The following is a 26,700-nucleotide window of genomic DNA, read 5'->3' on the forward strand; positions in this document are numbered from 1 at the left end:
CAGCCATGAGTGCTTGTAGCTCGGAGACCCTTCTGACTGAAGTGATGGCCAGAAGGAAAGCTGTCTTCTAGGAGAAATTTTAACTCTGCTGAAGATGCTGGTTCGAAGGGGGGCAGGGTGAGCTTTTCTAACACAAAGATAAGGTCAAAAGCTGGGGTAGGTGCTCTTCTGGGTGGCATTAAGTTGCTAACCCCTCTTAGGAATTGTTTGATCAGAGGGTGTGAGAAAAGGGGCTGCTCAGTGGGGAAATGAGCAGAGATAGCAGAGGCATGAATTTTAATAGAGGAAAAAGAGAGACCACTGTGTAGCACGTCAGCTAGGTAATCCAGGATGAGAGGGAGGGAGGGCTGTACCGTGTCGGCTCCCTTAGCCTGAATCCAGGTGCAGAAACTTTTCCATTTGTCAACATAAGGCTTTCTAGTGCTTGGGCATCTGGCCTCATGTATAACATCCAGAACCTGTTTACTGAGGTTGGCAGATTGATCTGTGGTTAGGGAATAAGCCAAGCTGCCAAATTGAGGGTCTACAATTGGCGATGCATGAATTCTCCTTCCCTCAGGGTCAGGAGGGATGGGGTCTGAGTTAGATGCCATGGTGGCAGTGGTGACAGGCTGCACAGCAGTGGGTACCAGTGCTGGCGATGCCAGTCTGGAGCAATAAGAATTGTCCTTGGTTTTTCCTCCCTTATTTTGAGCAGTACCCTGGGGATGAAAGGTAGTGGAGGTAAGGCATAGACCGATAGAATGACCCAGGGGAAGGACAGGGCATCCACTTTCCAAGCCATGCAGTGATGCTCCCAGGTGCAGAACTTGCTGAGCTGACATTTGGTGTGGGAGGCAAAGAGGTCGACCTTCGGGGTGCCCCATTTCTGAGTTATTAGGGTGAAGGTTCTTTTGTCTAGCTGCCACTTGTGTAAGTCCAGAAGATTTCTGCTTAAGTGGTCTGCCAGAGAGTTTAGAGAACCTGGCAGGAATTGTGCTAACAGGTGTAATTGCATGGCAGAGGCTGTTCACCAAAGGGTCATGTCCAGCCTGCAAAGAGGGTAGAAGTGAGTCCCTCCCTGCTTGTTGACATCACAGTGGTGCTGTCTGTTTTGATCAGGAGAGCCCCTGGGGAGAGAAGGGGCATGAAAGCTGTCAATGCGTGCTGGACAACGAACATCTCTTTTTGGTTGATGTGCAGATGGATTTGCTGTGGGCTCCATTGGCCCTGTATGCACCTGCCGTCCAGGTGTGCACCCCAGGCATAGTCTGATGCATTTGTGGTGAGGGTCTGGGAGGCAGGGGGTGGTGAGAAAGGTAGTTTCTTGTTGTGGAAGCATGCTGCTACCCACCAAAGAAAATCTTTTCTGAGGCAAGGTATCATGGGTATAAGAGTTTCCAGGTCTTGAGAGTGTTGACACCAAAGGCTTTTTAAATACCACTGAAGTTTCCTCATATGCAGTCTGACATATGGAATGAGTAGAATGCAAGATGCCATAAACCCCAAAGCTTGCAGGATTTTCCTTGCAGATAACTGGGGTCTGGTGGCTAGTTGTGAGAAGTAGTCTGTCAGGTGAGTTTGCTTCTCTGGTGTAAGGAATGCCATCTGGGATGCTGTGTCCATGAATTAGGCCGTTGTCTTAGTATGGGTAAATTTGGATATTCCTTTGTCTGCAAAAGGCAATGGCTGGAGCCAGACATTTGGTAAAAACTCTGGAAACAGTAGATAAGCCAAAGGGAAGTGCAGAGATCCTGCCCTAAAATGTAGACATTTCCTGCATGAATCTCTGATAGGAATGTGGAGGTAGGCCTCTTTTAGGTCTAGGGTGGCCAGCCAAGCATCCTTGGAGAGCATGGGTAGCAGTTGCTGGAGGGTGAGCATTTTGAATTTTGGTATCACCAGGAAGGTGTTTAGAATGGATAGATCGAGGATCGGCCGCCAGGTGCCCTCTTTTCTGGGTACCAGAAAAAGTCTGGAGTAGAAACCTTGGCCTTTCTGTTCTGCAGGAACGTGCTCTACTGACCTCATGGAGAGCAGGGAAAGGACTTGCTTTTGCACCTCTGCCCAGTGGTTTGGAGGTAGACCCGGGAACCCTTTTGGAGTTGGAAGAGTGTGGAAAGAAAATCTGTATCCCTGGGACACAATGTTGAGGACCCAGTGGTTGTTGGTAATGGTGGCTAGGTGCTTGAGTGAAAGGAGAGTTTTCCTCCTAGGGGTAAGTGAAGGTGGGCAGAGGGAGGGGGTGGGGGAGGAGAGTCATTGTGAGTTCTTACCATGAGGGGGTGGCTTAGAACTCCCTGTTTTTGAAGTGGAGGAATTCCACTGTTTTCATCTCTGCATTCCCTGTGGCTGCTGTCTGGGGGGGTGGGGTCTGCTTCCAAGGGGTCTGGGCTGAATTGACCTGGTGAGAGCAGAAGAGGACCAGTGCTTGGAGGAGCAATGCCTGCTGAACCTATCTGGCTAGACCTGTAAGAAATCCTTAACTGTGTGCATAGATTTAGCTTTTTCTTCCATCTTTTTTAAGACCTCCTCTGCCTTAGTGCCAAATAAGTTGTCTTTGTGCAAGGGTGCATCCAATAATTTAGTTCCTTAAGCCATGCATGCCTTCTAAGGACAGAACCGGTGACTGCTGCCCTGCAAGAAGCTTCTAGGGCATCAAAACCACAGTGCAAGGTATGTTTAGTTACTTGAATTGCAGAATGCATTTGCTCTTGTAACTCTTTAGATTCTGCACAAGCAAGAAATGAAGACATTTTTTGTTTGAGGAGTTCCATGGTATGTTGCTGAAATGTTAGCATATGGAACTGGCAATTTAGTGCTCTGATAGCAAGAGTAGCAGAGGTGTATACTTTTTTACCCCATCTGTCTAGTGCCCGGGAATCCCTATCTGAGGGGGTGGGATTCTTAGCAGAGGTTGCTTTAATTCCTTTAGGCCCTTGAGAAATTACCCAGGGTCAGCAGTAGGATTTTTAAAAAGAAATTTGTGTGAGTCAGAGACTCTGTAATACCTATCAGATTTTCTGGGTGCAGGAGGGAGGCTGTCAGGAGTCAAACTGGATTCCAGGAAAACATCGGCCACAACATCGAGGACTGGGGGAATGGCCAGGGGACTGTGCTGTGGAAGATCTAAGAATTCCCTGAGTCTCTTTTTAGACTGAGGGTAGTCCTGACATTCCCACTGGAAATGCTCTCTTAAGGTATGAAGGGTTTCCCCAAAGGAAAAGTCCTTGGGGGGAGAGGCTGAAGGAATGGAGTCCTCTGCATCAGAATCCTCATAAGCAGAGAAGGGTTGCATGTCTTCATATTCAGATGAATCAGAGTCATCAGACTCCTGTTCAAACAAAACTACTGGGGACAGATCTCTTTTTCTTTTGGAAGGGGTAGTTTGGCTTCCCCTGATAAGCATGATAAGATCTTCCACCATTTTAAGCATTTGAGACTGAGGCAAGGAAGCAGTTGCCTGAGTTTGGGTCATCGGTTTCTTGGGTGTGGTTCGTACCCTGGGCCTTAGAAACTCTGTAGTTTTTGAAAGAATGGTAGACGCGAAAGAGGTTGTCGGTTTGTGTTGAGAATCGGTAGTACGAAGTACTTCCTCAGAAGCCTGCCTGCTCAGCGGCTCCAGACACATCCAAGGGAGAGACAACTGCAGGATCCTTAGTTGAAGGAGAGTTTTGCAGCATACCTCTGAAAGGGTCTCGGCAGCAGCTTGCGAATCCGCAGAAGTAAGCAACAGGTGTTGTGAAAGTGCCTCACTGAGGACCAGAGAACTGACGACTAGCTTAACGGAAGAGTCGTTGTTAGGTTTGGTCCTGCTGTCTCTGTCTATCCTTACGTTTTTTTTCGGAAGATCTGCTGTCGGATGGCTTACCGAAGCCATATCGGAATTCGAGGACTGTAAGCGAAAATATCTAGCTACAATAAGGGCCCAACGAAGTATAGTTCTGGCGTTGAACAAAGCACAAAAGCGACAGCGGGGGACTTTGTGGTCTGGGCCTAAGCAAGTGACGCAGTAAGAATGAAAGTCTCGGTGTGGTATTTGCTTTCCACAGGCGAGACAATTGTTAACTTTTTCTGACATCGGTTAGTGCAAGAAAAAAGGTTCCCCGACAGGGTACTTCGCTTTAGAAGACTTCAGCTACAATTCAGAAGATGAAACTCAGGTAGCAGCAGACCGGCATTCATGCAAACTGCTTCTGCTTCGGGCTCCGCAGCAAAAAAGACTGATGTAATGGCGTCGGCTGCTTTACTTTATACTACTGACGACCTGACGTCAGTCCTGAAGCGACAGCAACCAACGCAGAAATACTAAGCCTCTGGTATTTGGGGCAGCTGAGTGCTACCCTGGCATGGATAACCCCAAATGTGATGACTGCAACAGTGAAACACGAAGAAAATTATGGTAATATCTCAAATATGCAAGTGTGTATATCAGCTGTCTAGAGATGAAATCCAAGACCATCACCAGAAAACCCTGATGGCTGCCTGAACAAAAGTCTGCCTCAGCTAGTTCTTGCTCCAAGTGGGTACAAATGGAGTGATGGATCACAGGATGGCCAATGGGTGACACGGATTAAAAAAGAGCAGTAAAATAGACAAAATTGCTCACTGTTGCAAAATGTCCATTACAACCTACCACAATGAGAAATGCTCCAACTGCTAGCAAATGCTATCTTTTTCACCAGAGTTATATGCAATTCAACTGATATTTGAGTGATGAGAAGCAAAGCAGGCATGCAAGCTACCTTTAGACTTCTGTTAAAGTCCTCATATCCTACTATGATGAATGGGCTAAACCATTTCCAAATATGTCTAACTGATGGGATCTGTTAAGAAGTCTGCCACAAGTTGTCATTTTGTCAGATTTCAAACCATTCACTTTAAGCCACTGTTTTAAGGTAAACATGGGTTTCCAAAGAAGCCATTCTGTTAGTAAACTCAAATTCCACATCTTTATATTCTTCTCTACAACATTAGTCCCTGTAGATTCAATGGCTTGCAAGGAGGAAGAGGGGGAAGCCAATCCACTCACAACAGACTTCACACCCAGATTGTAGCATATAATTTATATTATAATTTACAACCATCTAGTGGTCTTGTATCTTTTATGATGTCTAACCAAAAGCTATGATATCGGCAACCATTTCCAACTGTTGCACATATTATAAGTGAACAAAATAGTGTTGAAAACTGAGCATTACATCCACTGATTAACTGAAAAGGACTAAACAGGATTAAAAGGAAGAATAGAAGAGACGCTACAAGAAAGCTCATCTGCAGAGTGGATGGCACTAGCAACACCCACAACAAAAGCAGGGAAAAATAATTTATCATTAACGCATACACACCTCCCCCCAGCAACCAAAGTAGTACATATACATTCATTTCTGGAAATATATCTTAAAATGGAGACAGACAAGATGGAGGCAGTCAAACAAAATTCCACAGAACTTGCATCAGAAATATTCCAGTTAAATTATGAGGACTTAAATGATTATGTCATTTGATAATACAGGAAACAGGATGAAACATTGTCATTTAAATACAACAGGGAATAAAGGTACTAGAAACAGCAATTTCTGACCAAAAACATTTTGCAAGATGAAGGAAATATGAAGGAAAACAAGGGAATTTGAAAACAATTTTCATTGAGAAGATGGTGGTTGGTGTTTTGGCTAGTTAGAATGGTGAAATGAGATAAACACATCATGCAATTACGAAAGTACTTGCACAAGATTTGCAGTGTACCACTGATATGGTTTTTGGAGCAGCCCATACAGATCAAGTGCTCACATCTGCCAACACTAGCCATAGTTCTGCATAGTCAGAAGGAAACCTGGGTCCATGCAGATAGCTGAAATATAGTACAGCAACACAAACTTCAACAAATCTGCTTCTCTGATTTCTATTTTTCTCAAAATTTACAGAGGAAGGATTCCAATATCACCAGGTGGGCCAATACAGCCTTTCTGTTAATGGCTGCAACACACAGAGGCAGGGTATGCATCCCAGTAGAAGGTTACTCAGAGAATAGCTAGTTTAGTGAAACAGACACAGTGAACTATGTTTTGCCAGATCAGCCTTTGATTATTTTTTGCACTCCAAAACTGTACCATTCCAAGAATATATTCTTAAACTTGAATACTGATTCCTGCACATTTTTATGGAAGATCATGTATACATACCAGAAATACCATCTGATTCCACTTTAAAGCTGCACACATCTTCTAAAGAACTGCTGTTTTCTTCACAGCCAACTCCTTGCCCTCGAGGACCAATTATACTAGAGCGCCGCCGTTCATGAATCTCATCAGAAATCATCTCTAAATTCTTCAAGGCACTCTTGTAATCTCGTTTGGCTAGGGAAAGCTTGTTCTGAAGTTCATCAACATTCTTTTTCAGTTGCTGCAAAAACATGAATTCATAAACATTTATTGTTACAGAGAAAAGGAACATTCAAAATAAAATCCAACTGGTGTGGTGAAGTTTCAAGAAAACACTAACCTTTACTGTACTGGTACACATCTTAGAAAATCAAGATAAAAAAAAAGTTCTTGATATTTTTTATGAGAAATACTTTTATATCAGTTTATATTAGAGCAATGAAGGAAGTACATTAAAGATTTTTTGTGGTCTTCACTGAGGGGTAACGTCCGAGGCAGAAATTCAGATATGCTTATAATACTGACAATTGTAATCCAAAATGGAAGTTAGTAGAAATCAAGATTTCTGTTTCAGTCTGCAGAGGCTTCAAATGGAAAGAAAAACTAAAACATAATTTTTTTTTCTGGCTGTGATGGTTTGAAGAGCAGATGATTATCACATCCATCTCATCAAATGCTTTAAAGTGAGAGATTATGTTCTACACTGTACACATTCGTTCATTAGAAATTATCTGGTGACCAGCCATGAACATGACAGTTGAGCAGTATAACTTTTAGTTATGTACTCACCATAACTTCAGATGTTTGGGATCCATCTCGCCTACATTCTGACTGATGGGTTCGGAGCCGATCCTCGGCTCCGACTCGGCACGCTTATGCCAAAGAGTGAAGTCTCTTATTGGCTGAGCTTACTATATCCCAGGATGCACCACTACCAGTCCCCCAGATCTAGTTTGTCCGCATACATGCACACACGCATGCACTGCTTATATAACATTGACAGATGATACAAGATAAAAACAGTAGAACCCAAACCGTTCAATCTCTTCTGATCTCCAAGGCAGGGGAAGGAGGGTGGGTATTAGAATGTAGAGATGGATCCCAAACATCTGAAGTTATGGTGAGTACATAACTAAAAGATGTTATGTGATCCTATCTCGCCTACATTCTGACTGATGGGACAGCGTCCCTAGCACCTAAATCCTGGGTGGCTCACTGGAAAACACTCCTGAGTACCATGGAACCAAATGATGATCGTCCTTTAGATGCCACATCCAATTTATAGTGGGAAATGAAAGTGTGCGGTTGGACCAAGTAGCCGCAGCACAAATTTCAGAAATAGCGAGCTTGGAATGGAATGCAATAGAGGTAGCCATAGCTCTAGTAGAGTGAGCTTTGACAGATGTTGTAAGTTGCTTATTTGAAGAGGAATAAGCTTGAGTTATGCAATCTCTGATCCATTTGGCAATAGTAGCTTTAGTGATGGTTTTACCCAGTTTATTATCTGAAAAGGACACAAACAATTGATCTGTTTTCCGAATTTGCTGAGTCCTATCTAGACAGAAGCGTAATTGCCTGTGAACATCCAACGTATGGAAGGTATATTCCGCTTTGTTTGAAAATTTTGGAAAGAAAACTGGTAGCTCTAAAGATTGTTGGAGACAGAGATTAGAGCAAACTTTTGGGACAAAGGATGGTTAGGTCTAAGTGATACTCTATCCTTGTGAAAAATCAAGTACGGTGGTTTGATAGATAGGGCTTGAAGTTCCGAAACTCTTCTTGCAGAGGTAATTGCAATTAAGAAGGCAGTTTTCCAAGACAGATATTTCAACTCACATGTAGCAGCTGGTTCAAAGGGGGAAGATGTTAGGCACGGTACCAAATCAAGATCCACGGAGGCGCAGGATGAAATCTGGGGGTCTTAAAAGCACAGCACCTTTCATGAAAGTTTTACATAATCTGCTGCTCATCAACGGTGGGTCTATGGATTCGTGAAATTTGGAGATAGCTGCTAGTTGGACTTTAATAGTAGAGACTGAAGATCCTTGATTAAACAAGGATGTTAAAATATCAAGACCTCTGGTATCAGGGCAGTAATAGGGTCTAAGCCTCTGAGTTGAGCCCAGATAGCAAACCTCTTCCACTTACTGTGATACAATTTCTTAGTGGTGGGTTTGTGGGCTGAAGATAAAATGTGAATAACTTCCGGGTCCAAGGTGTGATTTCTGACTAAAGTCGGAAGTGGAGGAGCCAAGCTGTTAATTTCAAAGTGTGAAGGGACTGGTGCTGTTGTCCCGACTGATGAACCAGAAGGTCCGGAGTTAGATCCAAGAACCAAGGACCGCCCAGAGTATATTTCTGTAGGTAGGGGAACCATACCTGACGAGGCCAGTACGGAGCAATTAGAATCATTGTAGACCCCAATTGGGAAGCTTTCTGGATGACTTTGGGGAGGAGTGGAACCGGAGGGAAAGCATAAAGCAGTCCTGTTGGCCAAGGTTGGACTAGAGCATCCGTAGCTGCCTCCCTGATGCGGGTCAAGGAAAAGAACCTTTTGCACTTCGTGTTTTGTGGTGTTGCAAACAGGTCGCAGCACGGAATCCCCCATCTTTTGAAAATCTGAGCTGCTACTGTTTCGTTCAGAGACCACTCGTGAGGAGAGAGAATAGTCCTGCTCAGTCTGTCTGCCAATACATTGGATTTTCCTGGAATGTGGATCGCTACCAGGAAGCGGTTGGTAGCCACTGCCCATTCCCACACCCTCATGGCCTCTCTGCAAAGGGGGTAAGATCTGGTCCCTCCTTGTTTGTTTAGATACCAGACCACCGACATGTTGTCTGTGTGGATAGCGATAATGCCTTGAGGGAGAAACTTGTGGAGGGCTTGTAGGGAGAGAAGTACAGCCCTCATTTCCAACACATTGATATGGAGAAATGTTTCGCTTTGGAAGCCAAGAACCCTGAACTGACCTGCCCAGACAATGCCCCCACCCGTCTGGGAGGCATCCGTTGTCAAGGTGGCCACCGGAGGGGTATAACAAAAGGTCTTCCCTGATTCAGATTGGATGGCAGAAGCCACCAGCGGAGGTCCCGCTTGCACGCTTCTGTAATCAGTATGTGATGATTGAGGGGAGATCCTGAAAAGACCATTGTGTCGATATCAGCCACTGAAGAATCCTCATGTGCAATCTTGCCAGAGGAACTAGGAGAACCGTGGCAGACATTGAACCTAAAAGTTGCAGGACCATCCTGGCTGGGGCTTTGGATCTTAGAAGCAGGGCTTGACTTGACCTTGTAATGTTTGTATCCTTTCGGTAGGAAGGAAGATTGCATTAATTTTGAGTCTATCTCTGCTCCTATGAATCTTATGCGCTGAGAAGGCAGCAAGACAGACTTTGACCAGTTGAATGTAATTCCCAGGGAAGCACCCAGGAGATGGTGGCTTGTAGGTTCTCTAGTAGTAGATGCCTGGTGGTGGCAGTCAGGAGCCAGTCGTCCAGATAGGGAAACACTTGGAATCCGAGACTCCTCAGGTGAGCAGTCACTACTGCCAAACACTTGGTGAACACCCTGGGGCTGTGGTGAGACCAAAGGGCAGTGCACAAAATTGGAAATGACTGTCTCCCAGGCTGAAGCGCAGATACCTCCTGGACGCCTGATGTATCGGTATGTGATAATAGGCGTCCTTGAGATCTATGGAGCACATCCAAACATCTTTCTCCAACAATGGGAGAATGGATTGTAAAGTGACCATTCGAATTTGGACTTCATGACGGACTGGTTTAGTTTGCTGAGATCCAAAATGGGTCTCAGGTCCCCTGTCTTTTGGCACTAAAAGAACCTTGAGTAATTTCCGATCCGATCTGGTCTGTGGGGACCGGTTGGATGACTCCTTTTCTAGCAGCTTTGAAGCTTCTACGGCTGCAATTTCCCTTTGACTGGGTGGTGGGTCCGGGATTTTTTGGACGGTGGGGTGAGTGTGTGAAGGAATGGTGTAACCACCGGCAATGCGAAGCACCCATCTGTCCTGAGTAATAGACTCCCAGGCTTCTAGGTGCTTGGCAACGGCACCCGACTGGCTCGAGCAGCACAGCCGGGCAATCCCTCATGGAGTGTGGGAGGCTGAAGAGCCACGAAAGGACTCGCGGTCTCCAGTGTTGCGGGGCCTCTGCCGCCTCTGGGACGGGCGTCTCCCAGAAAAATTTCCCGTCCTCTGCCTCTGGAAGGGAATCTTCCTGCTGTTGAGGAAAGAACTTCTGTGATTTACGGAACCACATCTTCCCTCCTCTTTTAGCCTTGGGATAAGGCTGAAAGGGAGTGGAATAACGTGCTCCTACGGCAGATAAAGTCTTTCCCTCTTGCTCACAGCGGGTAAGAGTGTCTTTTACCTTGGGTCCAAACAAAGAGGACCCATCAAAGGGAGCGTCAGCAAAGGAAGACTTGAAGGCCTCCGCGAAATGACATTAAACGGAGCCAGGCTTGTCTCCGTAGAGCCACGCCTGTGCCTGCCGCTCTGCCCGCCCCTTCGGCCGCATATGAAATGAGCCTCATGGATGAGTTAGAAATCGAGGTAAGGATAGCCAACTGAGAGCTAACCGACTGGGCTAGCTGCTCAGGTAGGTTACCTGAGAGGGAGTCTGAGAGCTCCTTGACCAGATCCCTCTGTAGTCTGGTGAAATGTGCCAAATAATTCAGGGACCTCAGTGTAAAGGCCGCTGAAGTCAGGGTGCGCTTCCCATACCGGTCCATGCTCCTAGACTCCTTATTAGGAGGATGGACGGACGTTGAAGCCTCTGCCACGTCCTGCTGGGTAGCAGATGCCACCACCATGGCATCTACAGCCACGCCTTTCGTTAAGAACTCCTTCTCGGGTGGGGCAGACAAAAATTTGTTAGGGTGAGAAGGCACTGGTTCCACAGTATCTGGATGTTCCCACGCCCTCCGACAAACCAAATCCAGGAGCTCGTTGAAGGGCGGAGACACCCAGGAGGCGGAGGGCTGAGCCCCGAAGGCCTTGAGGAACACCGACTCATCAGCGGAGGGGGGTTTGGAATTCCAGCCACCTCGTTGCTTGAGGATCTCTAGAATGTCTGCAAATGAGACATCATCCGAGGACGACTTTGGGGACCCCTCCGCATCATCAAGATCAGTGTCCGATGTAAGAGACTCATCGGGGGAGTCTACGTGCTTCCTCTTGCACGATCTCTTCCTTGGGGCTCCTCCAAGACAACTCCGAAGACCCTCAGGAGGAGGGGAACCCCCAGTGGGGGTAACCTCAGGCCCCAGGGCTCCGCTGCCTAGAGACAGGGGAACAGCCAAAGACCCAGTCTCCATGCCCAGGGAAGGTGCCGGTAAAGCCGTAGAGATGGCCGAAGAAGACTTGGCCAATGCACTCCTCATAGCTCTGAAGGCCGGACCTCCAGAATCCTGGGAGGGTCCAGTCTCCGGAGCCATGATAGCAGACGGAAGTCCCGCGGCCGAAGCACTGAGAGGGAGGCTTGGAACCGACAGCATTGGTCCCGAAACGTCACCCCCAGGTCCGGCCGAAGAAGTCCATGTGCTAAACTCGGACCCGAAGGCCAGGGTTGGAGTAAGGGTCGGAGCCGACCCTAGGATCTCCACTGGCTCCATCAGCACCTGCTCCGACGGAGCCGAAGCGGTCGGAGGAGGAATGGCAATGGAATGGGCTATCGGCTCCGAAGCCAATTGGGTTGGAGCCGAAACAAATTTTTGAAAGACTGGGGACTGGAAAAGTCTTTGGAGCACCCTGTCTATGTCCGAATCTGACATCCTTGATGACCTGGAAGAGACCGAATGGGTTCGAGTAGGCCTCTCCAACGGCTCCAAGGGACTAGGGGACCGGCTCCGAATAGACTCGACAATTATCGGCGCCGAAGGAATGTCCAAACCAAATTCCATCGGTGCCGAAGAGGGCTTCGGCGCCGAGGAGGAAGTGTCTGAGCGGACAACCTTCATCGGCTCCGAGATCAGTGGAGCCGATGAAGGTGACCCGCCTCTCGATGCCCCAGACGTCGGCTCCGAACCCAGAGGAGTCGAGGCTGGAGGCATCGAGGCAGACCGTTCCGCCCTCGGCTCCGAAGTCCGTGGAGCCGAAGGAGAAGCCTGCCTATGTTTTTTGGCGGTCGGTTCCGACGGACTGGTCGGAGCCGACGCCCTTTTCTTTTTAGCAGGAGAAGGAGAGGAAGCTAATGCCTCTTCAAATGAGGGTTTAATAAGGCCTTTTAGAATAAGTTTATTTTTCCTCTCTTGGAGGACCCTCGAGGAAAACGCGTGACACACACTACAGGACTCCTGCAAGTGTTTGGCGCCCAAACAGTACACACAGAGAGAGTGGTCATCTGTAATAGACATTTTGAAGCTGCACTTAGTGCACTTCTTAAAACCAGAAGGCCTAGGAGCCTGTGACATTATGGCAACCAATCAAGTGTAACAGCAAACAAAACACACTAATTACCACAGAGAAAACTTTTCTCTCTCTCTCTTTTTTTTTTTTTTTTAACCAAGAACTGTCACAAAGAGAAACTAGACAGGATCCAAGAACCCTTAAATACAAAACTGAACTTGAAGGCAAAGTAACTGACAGGGGAAGGCCCTTCAACTGAAAGGAAACCTCTAGTCAGAAAGAAAGGCGCAGTCACCACACAAATACTTCACAAAAAGTATCAATCATACACAAAAAGACTAAATAGCCGTTAAAACAGCTTTTTTGTTGAAAATCTAGGAATTCCCTGACAGGAAAGTAAGTGAAAAACACTACTTAGCTCAGCCAGCTCGAGACCACGTCTTTGCTTGATAGCGGCAAACGAGATCTGGGGGACTGGTAGTGGTGCATCCTGGGATATAGTAAGCTCAGCCAATAAGAGACTTCACTCTTTGGCATAAGCGTGCCGAGTCGGAGCCGAGGATCAGCTCCGAACCCATCAGTCAGAATGTAAGCGACATAGGATCACATAACATCTCATTAATCATGGTAAGATACAAGGAAGCATTTTCAGGAAAAGTACATTGCACAGGCAACTTGTGGAACTCATGCCTTTTGCCTCATTCTGCAGCCATCAAAGAAACCATGTGAAGTTAAAGGGATGGGGTAGACAAAGACCACCCCTAGCATCCTGCTAAGAAATGTTTACTCTAAAACTACCAACACAGTTATTTCCTAACATATCAGTTTGTAGAACCACAGGATCATAAGATATATAAGGCACGTCAGACCACAGGCTATGCATGCCCTGCCAAAATCTACCTTCTGGATCTACTATCCTTTGAAGGTGGGTGATGCTTGTAAGTCCTGGTGTTAATTTAAAGGCACCCATTGGACAATCCAGCTATGTTTGTAGGATGATAGGAAATCAAATTGACATGCCCAGGGAGTCTATTCCACAGTAGGGGAGGTGTTGAGTGATTAAACTATCTCTCCATCTAGTTTTATTTATTTCTTGATGAAGACTTAGATCCCTCCCTTTGTTGACTGCATAATTTAACTTGACACGGAAAACAAGGTTGACAAAGTGTACTTGTGTAACAATAACAGTAGATGTACAACTGACCACTGTTGCAGTATTACTAACTATTGGGATATACTGCCAGGGACAGCTGCACTTCAGTCTGGAATACCAAAGTCAAGGCCTTTTCCTCTTGAGCTGTGCATTCAATGGATGACCAAAGTTTGCCATCGCTATATAGTACTTAAGGGATGTACCAGTGCAAAATACCTCAGCACTTTCTTGTCCCAGACCTGAAAGCCAGGAAGGCAACAAAGGCAAGGGGTCAACAAAATACACATGCCAATCAAAAGAACTGAAAAGGGCATGATACCACCTCTGCCTAAACACAAAAACAGGACAATGTAGTGGAAAGGATGGATTGATGTAATACTAAACAGTGTAAGAAACTTCTCTGTGTGGAAGATTTTCAGTCCATATATTTCTAGTTAATCACTGTATATTAATCAGATCAGACAATAGTAGTAGAAGTAGCGAAAGTAAACTCGTCAAGTCAAAAAGTAATAATAGAAAATATATAATTCTACAGCATTACTAAGTATTCAAAAGTAATCCAAGCAAGGCAGGCAGTCTGCTTCCAGTCGAAAATCCTTTATTAAATACACAGACAAGCGATCCAAGTAAAACAAAAATAGAGTAATAATTTCCTCACAAGCTTTCTAAATATATATATATACTTTTTATCAGGCATGGGAGTGGTTTATTGTGCTGTAAAACAAAGTGTTATTGGTACACATGTTAAATTCACATCCCTTCCCCCATCAGTGTGACATTCAAGCTGGTCCTGCCCTACCTAGTAGCTGTCATAATAATATATAACCCTAATGACGTTAATGGTACATCTTATTTAACCAAATTATTAAGTATGTGATTTTATACAAGGCAATATACTACATGGCTGGAAATATATCAACCTTAGTTCATTTTGCGATCAAAAATTATTTTATTATTATTATTTTATTATTTTACATTTGTTAACCGGGCTAGTCTAGCTGGATACATATCCTTTTTCAGTAGAGGCCCGAGGAGAAAAGCTCCAACATAGTAGTTAATACAATTTAAAAATACAAGTAAAAAATAATGTACATTTTCCAAAATACACGATGATTGAGAAATTTTACATAGTTGTTAAAATGACAGCAGAGCAATCAGAAGGTTATACATAGCTGAAGTATCTTATAAACGAATAGTAAATAGAGAAGTACAAGAAAAATAAACATGTTTGCCATTTGTTGATAGATTTTGGACATTTGGAAGGGGAATTATATATAAATATACACATATACATTTTGCATGTAAAAATCAGTTTCTATTTTCATAACCTATTGTTAACAAAGATTGCTTTCGTCCTTCTAGACTTCTTCAAGTCTGTGTACAAGAACCCTAAAAACCTATATAATTGTATAATTAGTTAGTATTGTTATTACCATCATTTTGAATAAAGTGGAAAAAACAGAACCGGAAAAAAAATATATATATATGTATGATGATGGAAACAAAATATACACTTAAATTTCAAATGATTTAAAATGGTATTTAAAACCAATTTGTAGAGAAAAAAAATAAAATAACAATCATGTAAACAATGTGGCAATTTTCTAAGTTCCAGTGCACTTTTAATTGAACAGTAGTAGTTTAGTCCAGGCTTTCTAAAAGAGTTCAGCTTTAATTGCCACATGAGTTTCTGTTTCTCCAGAATATTGACGCCACATCCATTTACCTTGATTACTTGCTGAAACCTCTAGCAGAAAAGAATAAGTCATACATAAGAGATTCAATTAATTTTTTGAAGAAAATAAAAAACATTACAGTGGAAGCTGACAGTATTTTGGTAACTATTGATGTGGAATCCTTGTACACAGTGCTCCCTCACAATTACTGTATAACAGCAGCTATGGAGTCTTTTAAGAAACATAATCAGGGTACACAGGCACAACTGCAAAAGTTAAGCAAGCTCATTAATCTTGTACTGGACTTCAATTTCTTTACTTTCAATGGCAAACACTACAAACAAAAAACTGGTATAGCAATGGGGCTGCCATGGCTCCCAGCATAGCTAACATAGCCCTGGGCAAATGGGAGGAGGACTTTGTGTTAAACAACACAGACTACATGCAGCATATCACATGCTATTTACGTTTTATTGATGATGTCTTTATTGTGTGGGAAGGTGACACCTTGCAACTTGGAGATTTTATCACTTACCTCAAACAACCCCCTTCCTGAAGTTTACCTCTTCCCATAGCTGTATTTCAACCACTTTCTTAGATATGCATATTTCCAAGGACATCAACAATAACAGAATCACCACTGATCTATTCAGAAAACCAATGAGGGTTAACTTATTACTCCACAGTAAAAGTCTACATCCTACAAAAAACAAGTATAATGTAGTGAAATCCCTAGGCTATAGATTAGCTCGAATTACCACAGAGATGGAACCATTTTTGAGAAACCTGAACAACTTAGAGAATGATTTTCTAGTGAGAGGCTATGAAAGTCAGATGTTGAAAAACATCCTGGAACCCATTATAGAACTGAAAAGGACTGAAGCACCTTCACTCAACCTCCCCAGCAGAAAAATGTTAAGTAATCCCACAGAGAATAACACATGCAAAAATAGCTGCATCCTGACATACACTTTGGATTATCAGAGTATCAAAAATATTATTGAAGAAAACTGGGACATTGTCACAGGAAACCCTTTTCTGAATAACATCTTAGGTGAAGCCCCATCATTTGTTTATAGGAAGGCCAGGAATATTAGAAGTTTTGTTGAATTTAAACCTAGACCATGTGAGAAAAGCACTAAAAGATGTGAAACTAATTGTACATTTTGTATATTTATACAGCAAGGTGATAGTTTTTATTGCCCTTATTTAAAGAAGATCATTAAAACCACTGCAGGGGGTGACTGTAACACTAAAAAAGTAATTTACAGGGCACAGTGCAATGAATGTGATGCATTCTATGTGGGCATGATTGTAAATAAACTCAAGTGAAGGATTTCATGTCATCTGTCATAAATCCACTCTGGATGTAAACATAATGCACTAGCCAAACACCTTTCTCTTCATAAAAGACACACAGGTTTTAAGTTCCAGATCCTGTATCACATAGACATGGGTGATCTTGAAGGAGACATCCCGAATATTCTGGAGAAACAGGAACTCATGTGGCAATTAAAGCTGAACTCTTTTAGAAAGCCTGGACTAAACTACTACTGTTCAATTAAAAGTGCACTGGAACTTAGAAAATTGCCACATTGTTTACATGATTAATTTTAATTTTTTTTCTATAAATTGGTTTTAAATACCATTTTAAATCATTTGAAATTTAAGTGTATATTTTGTTTCCATCATCATATATGTATATATATATATTTTTTTTTCTGGTTCTGTTTTTCCCATTTTATTCAAAATGATGGTAATAACAATACTAACTAATTATACAATTATATAGGTTTTTAGGGTTCTTGTACACAGACCTGAAGAAGTCTAGAAGGACGAAAGCGATCTTTGTTAACAATAGGTTATGAAAATAGAAACTGATTTTTACATGCAAAATGTATATGTGTATTTTTATATATAATTTTTGATAGCAAAATGAACTAAGGTTGATATATTTCCAGCCATGTAGTATATTGCCTTGTATAAAATCACAGACTTAATAATTTGGTTAAATAAGATGTACCATTAAAGTACATTAGGGATATATATTATTATGACAGCTACTAGGTAGGGCAGGACCAGCTCGAATGTCACACTGATGGGGGAAGGGATGTGAATTTAACATGTGTACCAATAACACTTTGTTTCACAGCACAATAAACCACTCCTATGCCTGATAAAAAGTATATATATATTTAGAAAGCTTGTGAGGAAATTATTACTCTATTTTTGTTTTACTTGGATCGCTTGTCTGTGTACTTAATAAAGGATTTTCGACTGGAAACAGACTGCCTGCCTTGCTGGGATTACTTTCGAATACTTAGTAATGCTGTAGAATTATATATTTTCTATTATTACTTTTTGACTTGACGAGTTTACGTTCGCTACTTCTACTACTATTGTCTGATCTGATTAATATACAGTGATTAACTAGAAATATATGGACTGAAAATCTTCCACACAGACAAGTTTCTTACACTGTTTTGTTTTTAGACCCACTACACTTTAATGGGTTGTTTTGAGACTTCGGGGATACCACAGAGATTACTTGTTTTTTGATTGATGTAATACTGCAACAATGATCAGTCAGACATCTACTCATAAGGTAAGTTCTTACACAAATGTGCTATGTCTTTCCTATAATCACTGTTGTAGTATTACTGACCATTGAGAAGAGTCCTAAAGCTTTCTAAGTATCCAGGGAGGATGAATGAAGAATAGAGCTGGAATCTAGGATTCCTTGCAAGCCCTAGAAATGGCATCAGTCTTGTAATGCTTAGTAAAGGTAAGTACAGAGGACTAAGCAGCAGCTTCCAAAATAGATCTGGAATTAACTTCTTTAAAATAGTACCAGAAGAAGCAACAGCTGTAGTAGAATACCCTCTGACTGAATTCAGAAGCTCCTTTCCGTGAAAAGAGTAACAAAAGGAAATGGCAGAACAGATCCATTTGGAAATAGTTTGCATAGAAACAGGAGCTCTATGAAAGGAAATGAAAAGCTGGTTTGACTCTGTGATGGACTTGGTTTTGTCAAGGTAAAACCCCAGCTGTCTATGAACACCTAAAGAGTGCAGAATTTTTTCTCCCTTGTTTTTAAGGTAAATTAAAAAGGGGGATTAAAAGTCTGATTCAAAGACTGCTCATTGTACACTTTATACATAAAGGAAGGGTTAGTTCTAAGCATAACCCTAGCTTTATGGAAATTCAACAAAGAAGGAGCAGCCATGAGAACATACATTACAGAAAACACTTTTGGCAGAAGTAAGGATCATTAACAGGAGTGTCTTCTAAGTAGAAAACTTTAGAGAAGCACTGGAGGCAGACCCAAAGGAAGGAAGGATCAAGCAGGAGGGATGGATTTTCTAGAGGCCTTAGGTAAAAGATGCTTTTTAAAAACTGTATGACCTGCAAACATAAACACAAAGGTCAATCAAAAGGAAGACAGGCAGAAATGGCTAACACATGCTTTTAAAGGAAGAATATGCCAACCCTGAATTGAGCAGCTCACACAAGTAAGACAGAATGAGAAGAATACTCATTTGATAAGGGCCCTGATTTTTGTCATGGCACCATTAGAAAATCTCCTACATTTAGAGACTTAAGACTTTCTTGTAGCAGGCTTTCTAGCCTCCTGTAATGCATGTATTACATTTGGCACGACCTCTGAAAAATGGTGCCTAAAAGCTATTAGAATTAGATCATCTAGAAGGTTAGATTAAAAGTCTGATGATTTTCGATGAATTAGAAAGCCCTTTTACTGTGTGAGCAAGTCCATCCTATGAGATAATTTGTGCTGAATACCCTTGGCCAGATGAAAGAGAAGGGGGAACCAATGTTGTCTGCCTGTGCTAGAAAGGAGTCAAAAGCAAGATTTTTAGCTTGTTTTTGATTTTCAGGAGAATCTTGGGAATTACAGGAGGGGGAGGGAAGGCATAAAGGAATCTCCCCTTCCATGGAAAAGGCATGGTGTCCATTCTCCATGCTTCAGGATATGGAATCCTTAAACAAAATACCCTGAGCTACCAATTCTGACTGGGGGCAAAGAGATGTATCTGAGGAGTATCCCACTGATGGATAACCAGTACAAAGATCTCTCTGTTCAACATTCATTCATGAGGGTCTGCCTGCGATCTGCTCAAGTAAACTGCCACTGAACTGCTTTCTGCTGGAATATAAACTGCTTGAAGACAGACTCAGCTATATAGCTATGTCCAAAGCAGTCACTGCCAGCCTGCAATGGCCGTGTGATTTTTGTCCCACCTTGCTTTTTTATGTACTACATAAATGTGGTGTCATCTGTAAATATCCAAAGATTGCCTGGAAACCAGAAGTTACACAGAGATTGCAAAGCTAGAATCATTGCTTTTGTTTCTCTGACATTTATGTGGTTCTTCTTGTTCTTTCTGGACCATACACCCTAGATCTTTACATTCATGGAACATGATGTCCAAATCAGGTTTGAAGTAGCGATAAAGAGATATTTGCAAGGGGGAGGAACTACAAAAAGGCATCCCTGGGTTGAGAGATAGCTGAGTTATCCACCAATGAAACTCCTTTTTGATGAATAGCATGAGAAGACCTTGGCAGTTCAGAAGTTAGCAATGCCGCACCCAAGTTAATTTGAGAAACCACTGAATTTTCCTCATGTGGAGTGTGGCCCAAGGAATTCTGAAAATGGTTGAGGCCATAAACCCCTCTTAATATCTTTCTAGCTGAGGTCACATCTAAGGAGAGAAGAGACTGAAAGTATTCCTTTAGGAAAGACACCTTTTCCTGAGGAAGGAAGGCTGTAATTGACAAGGAAATGAGCCTACAGCCCACAAACATCAGATCCTGGGAGGAAATCAGATAGGATATTTCAATGTTTATATTAAATCGCTGAGAGAAAAACACATTAATTGCAAAGCTGAGATCTAGAAGGGGGTTCTTGCTTGTAGAAACCTGAAGAAACAAATCATCCAAGTTAGCAAAAATTTGAATTTCTTTAAGTCTGCAGAAAACAACAATCTGAGCTAGGCAATTTATGAAAACTCTTGTTGTCAAACAGCGCCCAAAAGACAAAGCACAGACATGAAACTGATACTCCAAAACAGAGAAACTTAAAAACCTCTGGGATACACATGGATTAGAATAAGCAGATATGCTTCTTTTATGCCCAAGCTAATCAAATAGGCTTGAAGCAGTAACACTAGAAGTAAAGATTTCAGAGTGTGCAACTTTGTGACTCTCAGAAACAAACTGACATGGGACAAATCCAGAATGGGTCTCCATTTTCCCTCTTTTTCTGGGGACCAGAAAAAGTCTAGAATAAAAAAAGATTCCATTTTGATGAGCAGGAAACAGCTCTATAGTGCCCTGGAGAAATAACTGTCTTCAAAATTGTAGGAATTAAATGGAGCTGACTTAAAGGGACAGGAGAAATGACAGATTGGTAGGGTAGTGAAAGGTAAGCCATCCTGTAACCATGCTGAATGACAGAAAAAAAAACAGCAGTCCCTGGTGATTGATTCCCAAGCAGGAAAGTTTCTTTGACCACGGGGTTAAGGGTAGACCAAGGTGTGTGTCGGGGGGGGGGGTTGGAATGATAATCAGAAAGTTGGTTTGTCAGGAAATTGGAGTTTAGCCCTCATAAATTCCGGCTTTGGTTTGCCCCGATATCTTTTTTTTAATATCTTTTACCATTTAAGTTGCCTCTTCGTTTTTATGAAAGAAAGTGTCTGCCTTGGAATGATAGTTCCTTTGAAATCTAGGGAAAGGAGAGAGAAAGATCTGTTAAATTCTTTCATTGTTTTATATCTCTCCTAAAGGTTCTTAAAATGCCAGTAATTTCAGGACAAAAGACAAAATCCCATCCACAGGACCATCCATGAGTTTAGATTTAACATTCAAAAAGAGAATGTATCCTAATCCAAGTAACATCCTCAGAACAGAACCAACAGCTGCTGCTCTGGATGAAGTATCAGCTGTATCAGAGCAGCATTTAGTAGAACATTTTGCAACCTGTAAATCATCACTGAGCAAAGAAACAGCAAAAGGCTTATTATCAGTTTCAGGCATATCAGACATAAGTTCATTCAAGTCCGCCAAGAGATATACCAAACATCTGATCATATGTCTCTTGTAATTAAGAGCATGAAGGGCCAGAGTGAAAAAGGTGTAAATACCTTCTCCATATCTGTCAATCAATGGATTCATATTCTCTGTTGAAAGATCATTCATCAAAAGACAAATGCACAAATGAGATTTGCTGAAAATTACTTTCAGCAAACATGATTTTAAGCTTTTTTTTTTTTTTTTTTTGCAGGGGTGGCAAGCCCTCCCTCCACCTCCCATGCGGGAAGCAGTATCTTGACACCCACTTAACTTCTATATACCAATGTCATGGTCACACAACAGTGAAGAAAGTGGCTTTCAGCGATTCAGTATTCACAATGCCCTCCATTGAAAAATAATCCTTCAACTATATTTCATGTTCCCCTATCAACAATTATCGTTACAGAGGGGACTGGAAGGGGGTATAAGTTTAGTAGGTTAATCAGGTTCTAAGAAATGACAGCAAGGTCACTAGAAGGATTCGTATACAATAACTTATGGGAGTCTGGTACTTTGCAGAAACTATCCGGCTTATTATGGGCTTAAGGTTGTGTCTCAGAGTTTGTTAATGCCATGATGAAGGCATCCAGTAAAGCCTCAAGTACTGGAGGAATGACAGTGGGTTTAGGGATCCCATGAACATCAAGTCATGGTACCTTTTCTGAATACCTGACACCTGTTTACCTTCCCATTGAAAATGCTGCATCATCTTATGAACTGCATTCCCAAAGGAAAGCTCTTGCAGAGAAGAATATGGAGATATTGTATCCTCTTTCTCTGACTCATAACTCATACGAGAATGAATGTCAGAGAGTAAAGCCAGGGAATCTCTAGCTGAATCTGGCTCCTCCTCCTTGTAAGAAGAATTCCTCTCTCTCCTCAGAGAGAAAGAAGAGGAAGGAAGGGGAGCATAAAAAAAGAAATGTGAAGACTTCAAATACTTCAAAGCTTTGTTTAGTCATTGAAATTATTCATACCACTCTTACTTAGGTTCTATGACAGATGGGGGGAAAAGAAGAGGTATGCTTCATCTTCTGCTTTTTCTTAGAGAGAAGTCTGCACATAGTAAAGAGGCTCAGACCCATTATGTATCTCAGTGAGAAAAACTGGTATTTTCCTCTCAGACAACAATCTGAGGAATGCCATTGGGTAGCACTGAAATAATCAGCTTTGGTTTCCCCTTCATGGCTGAGGTAGCCATCTGCTTGTTTGGTGTGAAAGTGCTAAGGCGCTGCGCCATGTCAGCTTCTGCTGGGTTCATAACAGAGGGAACATCCAAAGCAGGACAGTCCAAGGATTCATCAGGAGACACAATGGAGACATCTGCATCTGAATGCTAAAGCATCGGATTTAGATGTCTCTCACCTTTATTTTAGCTGATATTGGAAGTCTGAGCAAGAAGAGTTGATCTCCATTTCATATGTGTGCTCCGTCTTTGTATTTTTGATGATCTAAGTAAATCTTAAGGGAGAGCAAACTGTTCCTAAGGATCTACAGTAGAAATAATTAGCAAACAGAGCAATTTCTATAGTCATAATTGGCTCTTAGACAAAAAAGTCTTTTAGTGTAGCTGTCCATAAAAGGTATTTGCCTCCCACAATCATATTTTCTCTTCTTAGCTGGCATGAAAAAGTTTAATATTTTGTAAAAAAAATGGGACTTTGAAGATGGCCGCATGATTATCAAGAGTTTAACTTCAGCTCTACCATTGTGAAAACAGAAACTAAGAAACAACAGCCATTGATATTGTAAACATGAGTAAAATTCAGTTACTGTCTAGTAAGTACAATGCCTGGATGCCTATAAAGAAGAAACTAAGACAGCCTGAAAGAAAAGCAATTAGGTGAAAAGAAAACACTAACTGAGAAGAATCCTGCAGCTGTTCAGCAAAAAACAATTCAAGTTTCAGCTTTGCTGCAAGACTTGCCTTCCAGTAATCTAGAGGAAAAATAAGTTAAATGTGCTCACAGCTGTTTAAAATAAACAAAACAATGAAGGAGTATAATGACTTAAATAACAAAAGGTTGGAAAATGAAGAAACATTAAACAGATATTCAGATGAGCTGATAAAAGTGCAAAAATCAGAGGCCAAAATGAAGAAAAGGCTAGCTGAGTATGAGAACGCTCAAGAAGAGATGTTTCAAAAAATGGTAGAATTAGAGAACAGAGCACTTAGGGAAAATCTGAGATTTTCTGCTGTACCAGAAAAACTGGAAGGAACAGACTCTATTAATTTTATGAAAGCACACATAAGCAATTGGACTGGTATTCCTCAGCAAGAACAATTAATTGAAAGGGCACATTGTGTGTATGCTCCAAATCTGTCCTTGAGAAATCAGCCAAGACCTTTAGTAGTTAAGATGCAAACCTACCTGCAGACAGAGTTCATATTGACAAAACTGTGGCAAAAGGGCAAAATATTAAAAGTTGGAGAAAACAGAGTATGGGAAACGATTATCCACTGTACATCAGGAAGAAGGGAAAAGTACAGTAGTGTACACTTACCATAAATGTAGATGTTCGAGTGTATTCACTGTTGCAGTCATTACATTTGGGTAATCTTCTGGCAGGTTGCCCTCAGTTGGCCTGAATAACAAAGTCTTGGGTCCTGCGTCGGTTGCTGATTCCTCTTCCATGACGTCAGGTCGTTAGGGGTATAAAATATGCAGCCGACGCCATTTTAATCAGTTTTCTTGCCCTAGATGTCAGGTACCCCCAAATGGGGAGCCAAAATATATAAATAAACAGAAAATATATAAATGCACCTTAGAAACATAAAATTTACCTTCAACTAAAAGCAAATACACCACAAAGGTTTTTGAGTATAGTGAAGGAAAGAAAAAGGTATAGAATGGGAGATGGCGGGTGGGCAACCCGGACTGCAACAGTGAATACACTCGAACATCTACATTTATGGTAAGTGTACACAACTGTACTATGTTCTTCGTGTTTCACTGTTGTAGTCATTACATTTGGGTAGAATCCCAAAGCTATGGATGGGAGGTTGGAATTAAACAGCATTAGGAGCAGCTATAAGGCCCTGCAAGACTGCAGTAGCAAAGCCTGCCCTGGATTTAGAGAAGAGAGGTAAATGGTAATCCTTTGTGAATGTATGAACAGAGCTCCAAGTACCAGCTTCTAGAATGTCTTTGGTTGGGACCCCTCTGAGAAAGGCTGCTGAAGTAGAGGCAGCCCTGGTGGAATGGGACCTGATCCCCTTGGGCACAGGTTTACCATAGTGCAAATAGCAGAAACGAATGCAGTGGCTTATCCATTTAGAAACAGTCTGTTTTGATATAGCCTTCCCCTCTTCTCCTGCAGCAAATGCTACCAGTAGCTGCTCAGACCTTCTTAGAGATTTTGTCCTGTTTAAGTAGAATCTTAATTGTCTGAGTACATCCAATGAATGCAGAATCCACTCCCCCTTGTTCTGTGGATTTGGGAAAAAAATTGGCAGGTGAATGGTTTGGTTAAGAGCTACACTGGATATCACCTTAGGCATAAAGGAAGGATTGGTCCTGAGGGCCACCCTGTCCGGATAAAATATAATGAAAGGCTCCACTGCCATGAAAGCCTGTAGTTCTGAAACCCTTCTAGCTGAAGTGACTGCCAAAAGAAAAGCTGTCTTCCAAGAAAGAAATTTTATATCCACAGTAGTTGCTGGTTCAAAATGAGGTAGGGTGAGTTTTTCCAGCACAAAATTGAGGTCCCATGTGGGAGTTGGCGCTCTCCTGGGAGGCCTTAAAATTTTGGCCCCTCTGAGATACAGTTTTAGCAGTGCATGAGAAAAGAGAGAGGCTCTGTGTTATAATGAGCCAAGATGGCAGAGGCATGGATTTTTATTGAAGAAAAAGATAGGTCCTTGTCAAGCATATCAGTTAAGTATTGTAAAATCTGAGGAATATTGGGTTTTGCTGTGTCTATTCCCTGTGTCTGGTTCCAATCACAGAATCTCTTCCATTTATCAGCATAAGATTTTCTAGTACTAGGCCTTCTGACTTCCAAAATGACATCCATCACAGGTTTACTGAGAGATGTGGTTTGAATAATTAGTTGATTAGCCATGCTGCAAGATTCAGAGTTTGGAGCTAGTGTGCAGAATTTGATAGTTCTGCTGAGACAGTAGATGAGATGTCTGAGGCAAGTACCACGGAGGAAGGTGTGACATATTCCTTAGAAGCAGATACCAGTGTTGGAGAGGCCAGTCCGGAGCAATTAAAATCATTTTTGGTTTTTATTGTCTGACTTTTAGTAAGACCTTGGAGAGTAGAAGCAGAGGGAGAAAGGCATAGATTGATAGGTTGAAGGATAGAGCATCCACTTTCCATGCTTTTTTATGATGCGTTCTCGTGCAGAATTTGTCCAGCTGATAGTTTTGGGGAGAGGCAAATAGATCTATGTCTGGGCTTCCCCATTTCTGTGTTAACATGTTGAAGATTTGTGGATCCAGTTTCTATTCGTGCGGGTCCATAACATTTCTGCTTAGGTCGTCTGCCTGAGTATTTTGCTTTCCTGGCAGGAATTGAGCTTGAAGATGTATTTGGTAAGTCAAGGCTGTGTTCCCCAAGGCCATGGCTAGTCTGCAAAGTGGGTAGGAATGTGTACCCTCCTGCTTGTTTATGTACCACATAACTGTGGTATTGTCCATCTTTATCAGTAGTTGTCCTGGATGAAGTAAGTCCTTGAAGGCTGTCAGAGCATTCTGAACAGCTAGCATTTCTTTCTGGTTGATATGCATATGCATTTGGTTTGGGCTCCATTTGCCCTGAATGCATCTCCCTGCCAGGTGGGCCCCCAAGCATAGTCTGATGCGTCTGTAGTTAGGGTTTGGGTGGCAGGGGGTAGAGTGAATGACAGTCCCTTGTTTTGGTGACATGTCTCTGCCCACCAAAGAAACTCCTGCTGTAGGCAGGGAATGACAGGATCATTGTTTCCAGGCTGTAGACTGCGGTGGTGGTGCTGCGGTAGCTTCGTTGCCTCACAGTAAGACGTTGTCCTGTTCGATTCTCAGCTAGAGCGTCTTCTGTGTGGAGACATGCGTGAATGGGCGTACCTTCGTTGAAGGTTGTGCGTCAGGGCCAGCAACTCGGCACGTAAAAATTACTGCCAATCATTAGCGGACCGGAGTTCCGCTGTGGCGACCCCTAACCGGGAAACGCCGAAAGACACAACAACATTGTTTCCAGGCTGTGACAATGTTGACTCCATAAACGTTTTAGGTACCACTGAAGTTTCCTCATACGCAGTCTCGTACATGGAATTAGTAGAATGC

General features: G+C 42.5%; 1 protein-coding gene across 1 annotated transcript in view; it reads right to left on the reverse strand.

The window, feature by feature from the left end:
• SH3BP5 (SH3 domain binding protein 5) overlaps window positions 1–26,700 on the reverse strand; it is a 1,951,634-nt gene that overhangs the window by 328,809 nt on the left and 1,596,125 nt on the right. Inside the window, exon 7 of the mRNA XM_044064003.1 lies at window positions 6,165–6,384. Within this exon, the coding sequence (XP_043919938.1) occupies window positions 6,165–6,384 (220 nt within the window). The remainder of the gene's footprint in view (window positions 1–6,164; window positions 6,385–26,700) is intronic.

Source organism: Protopterus annectens, chromosome 2.part2, assembly GCF_019279795.1.
Source record: "Protopterus annectens isolate FY-2018-M chromosome 2.part2, PAN1.0, whole genome shotgun sequence".
NCBI lineage: Eukaryota > Metazoa > Chordata > Ceratodontiformes > Protopteridae > Protopterus > Protopterus annectens.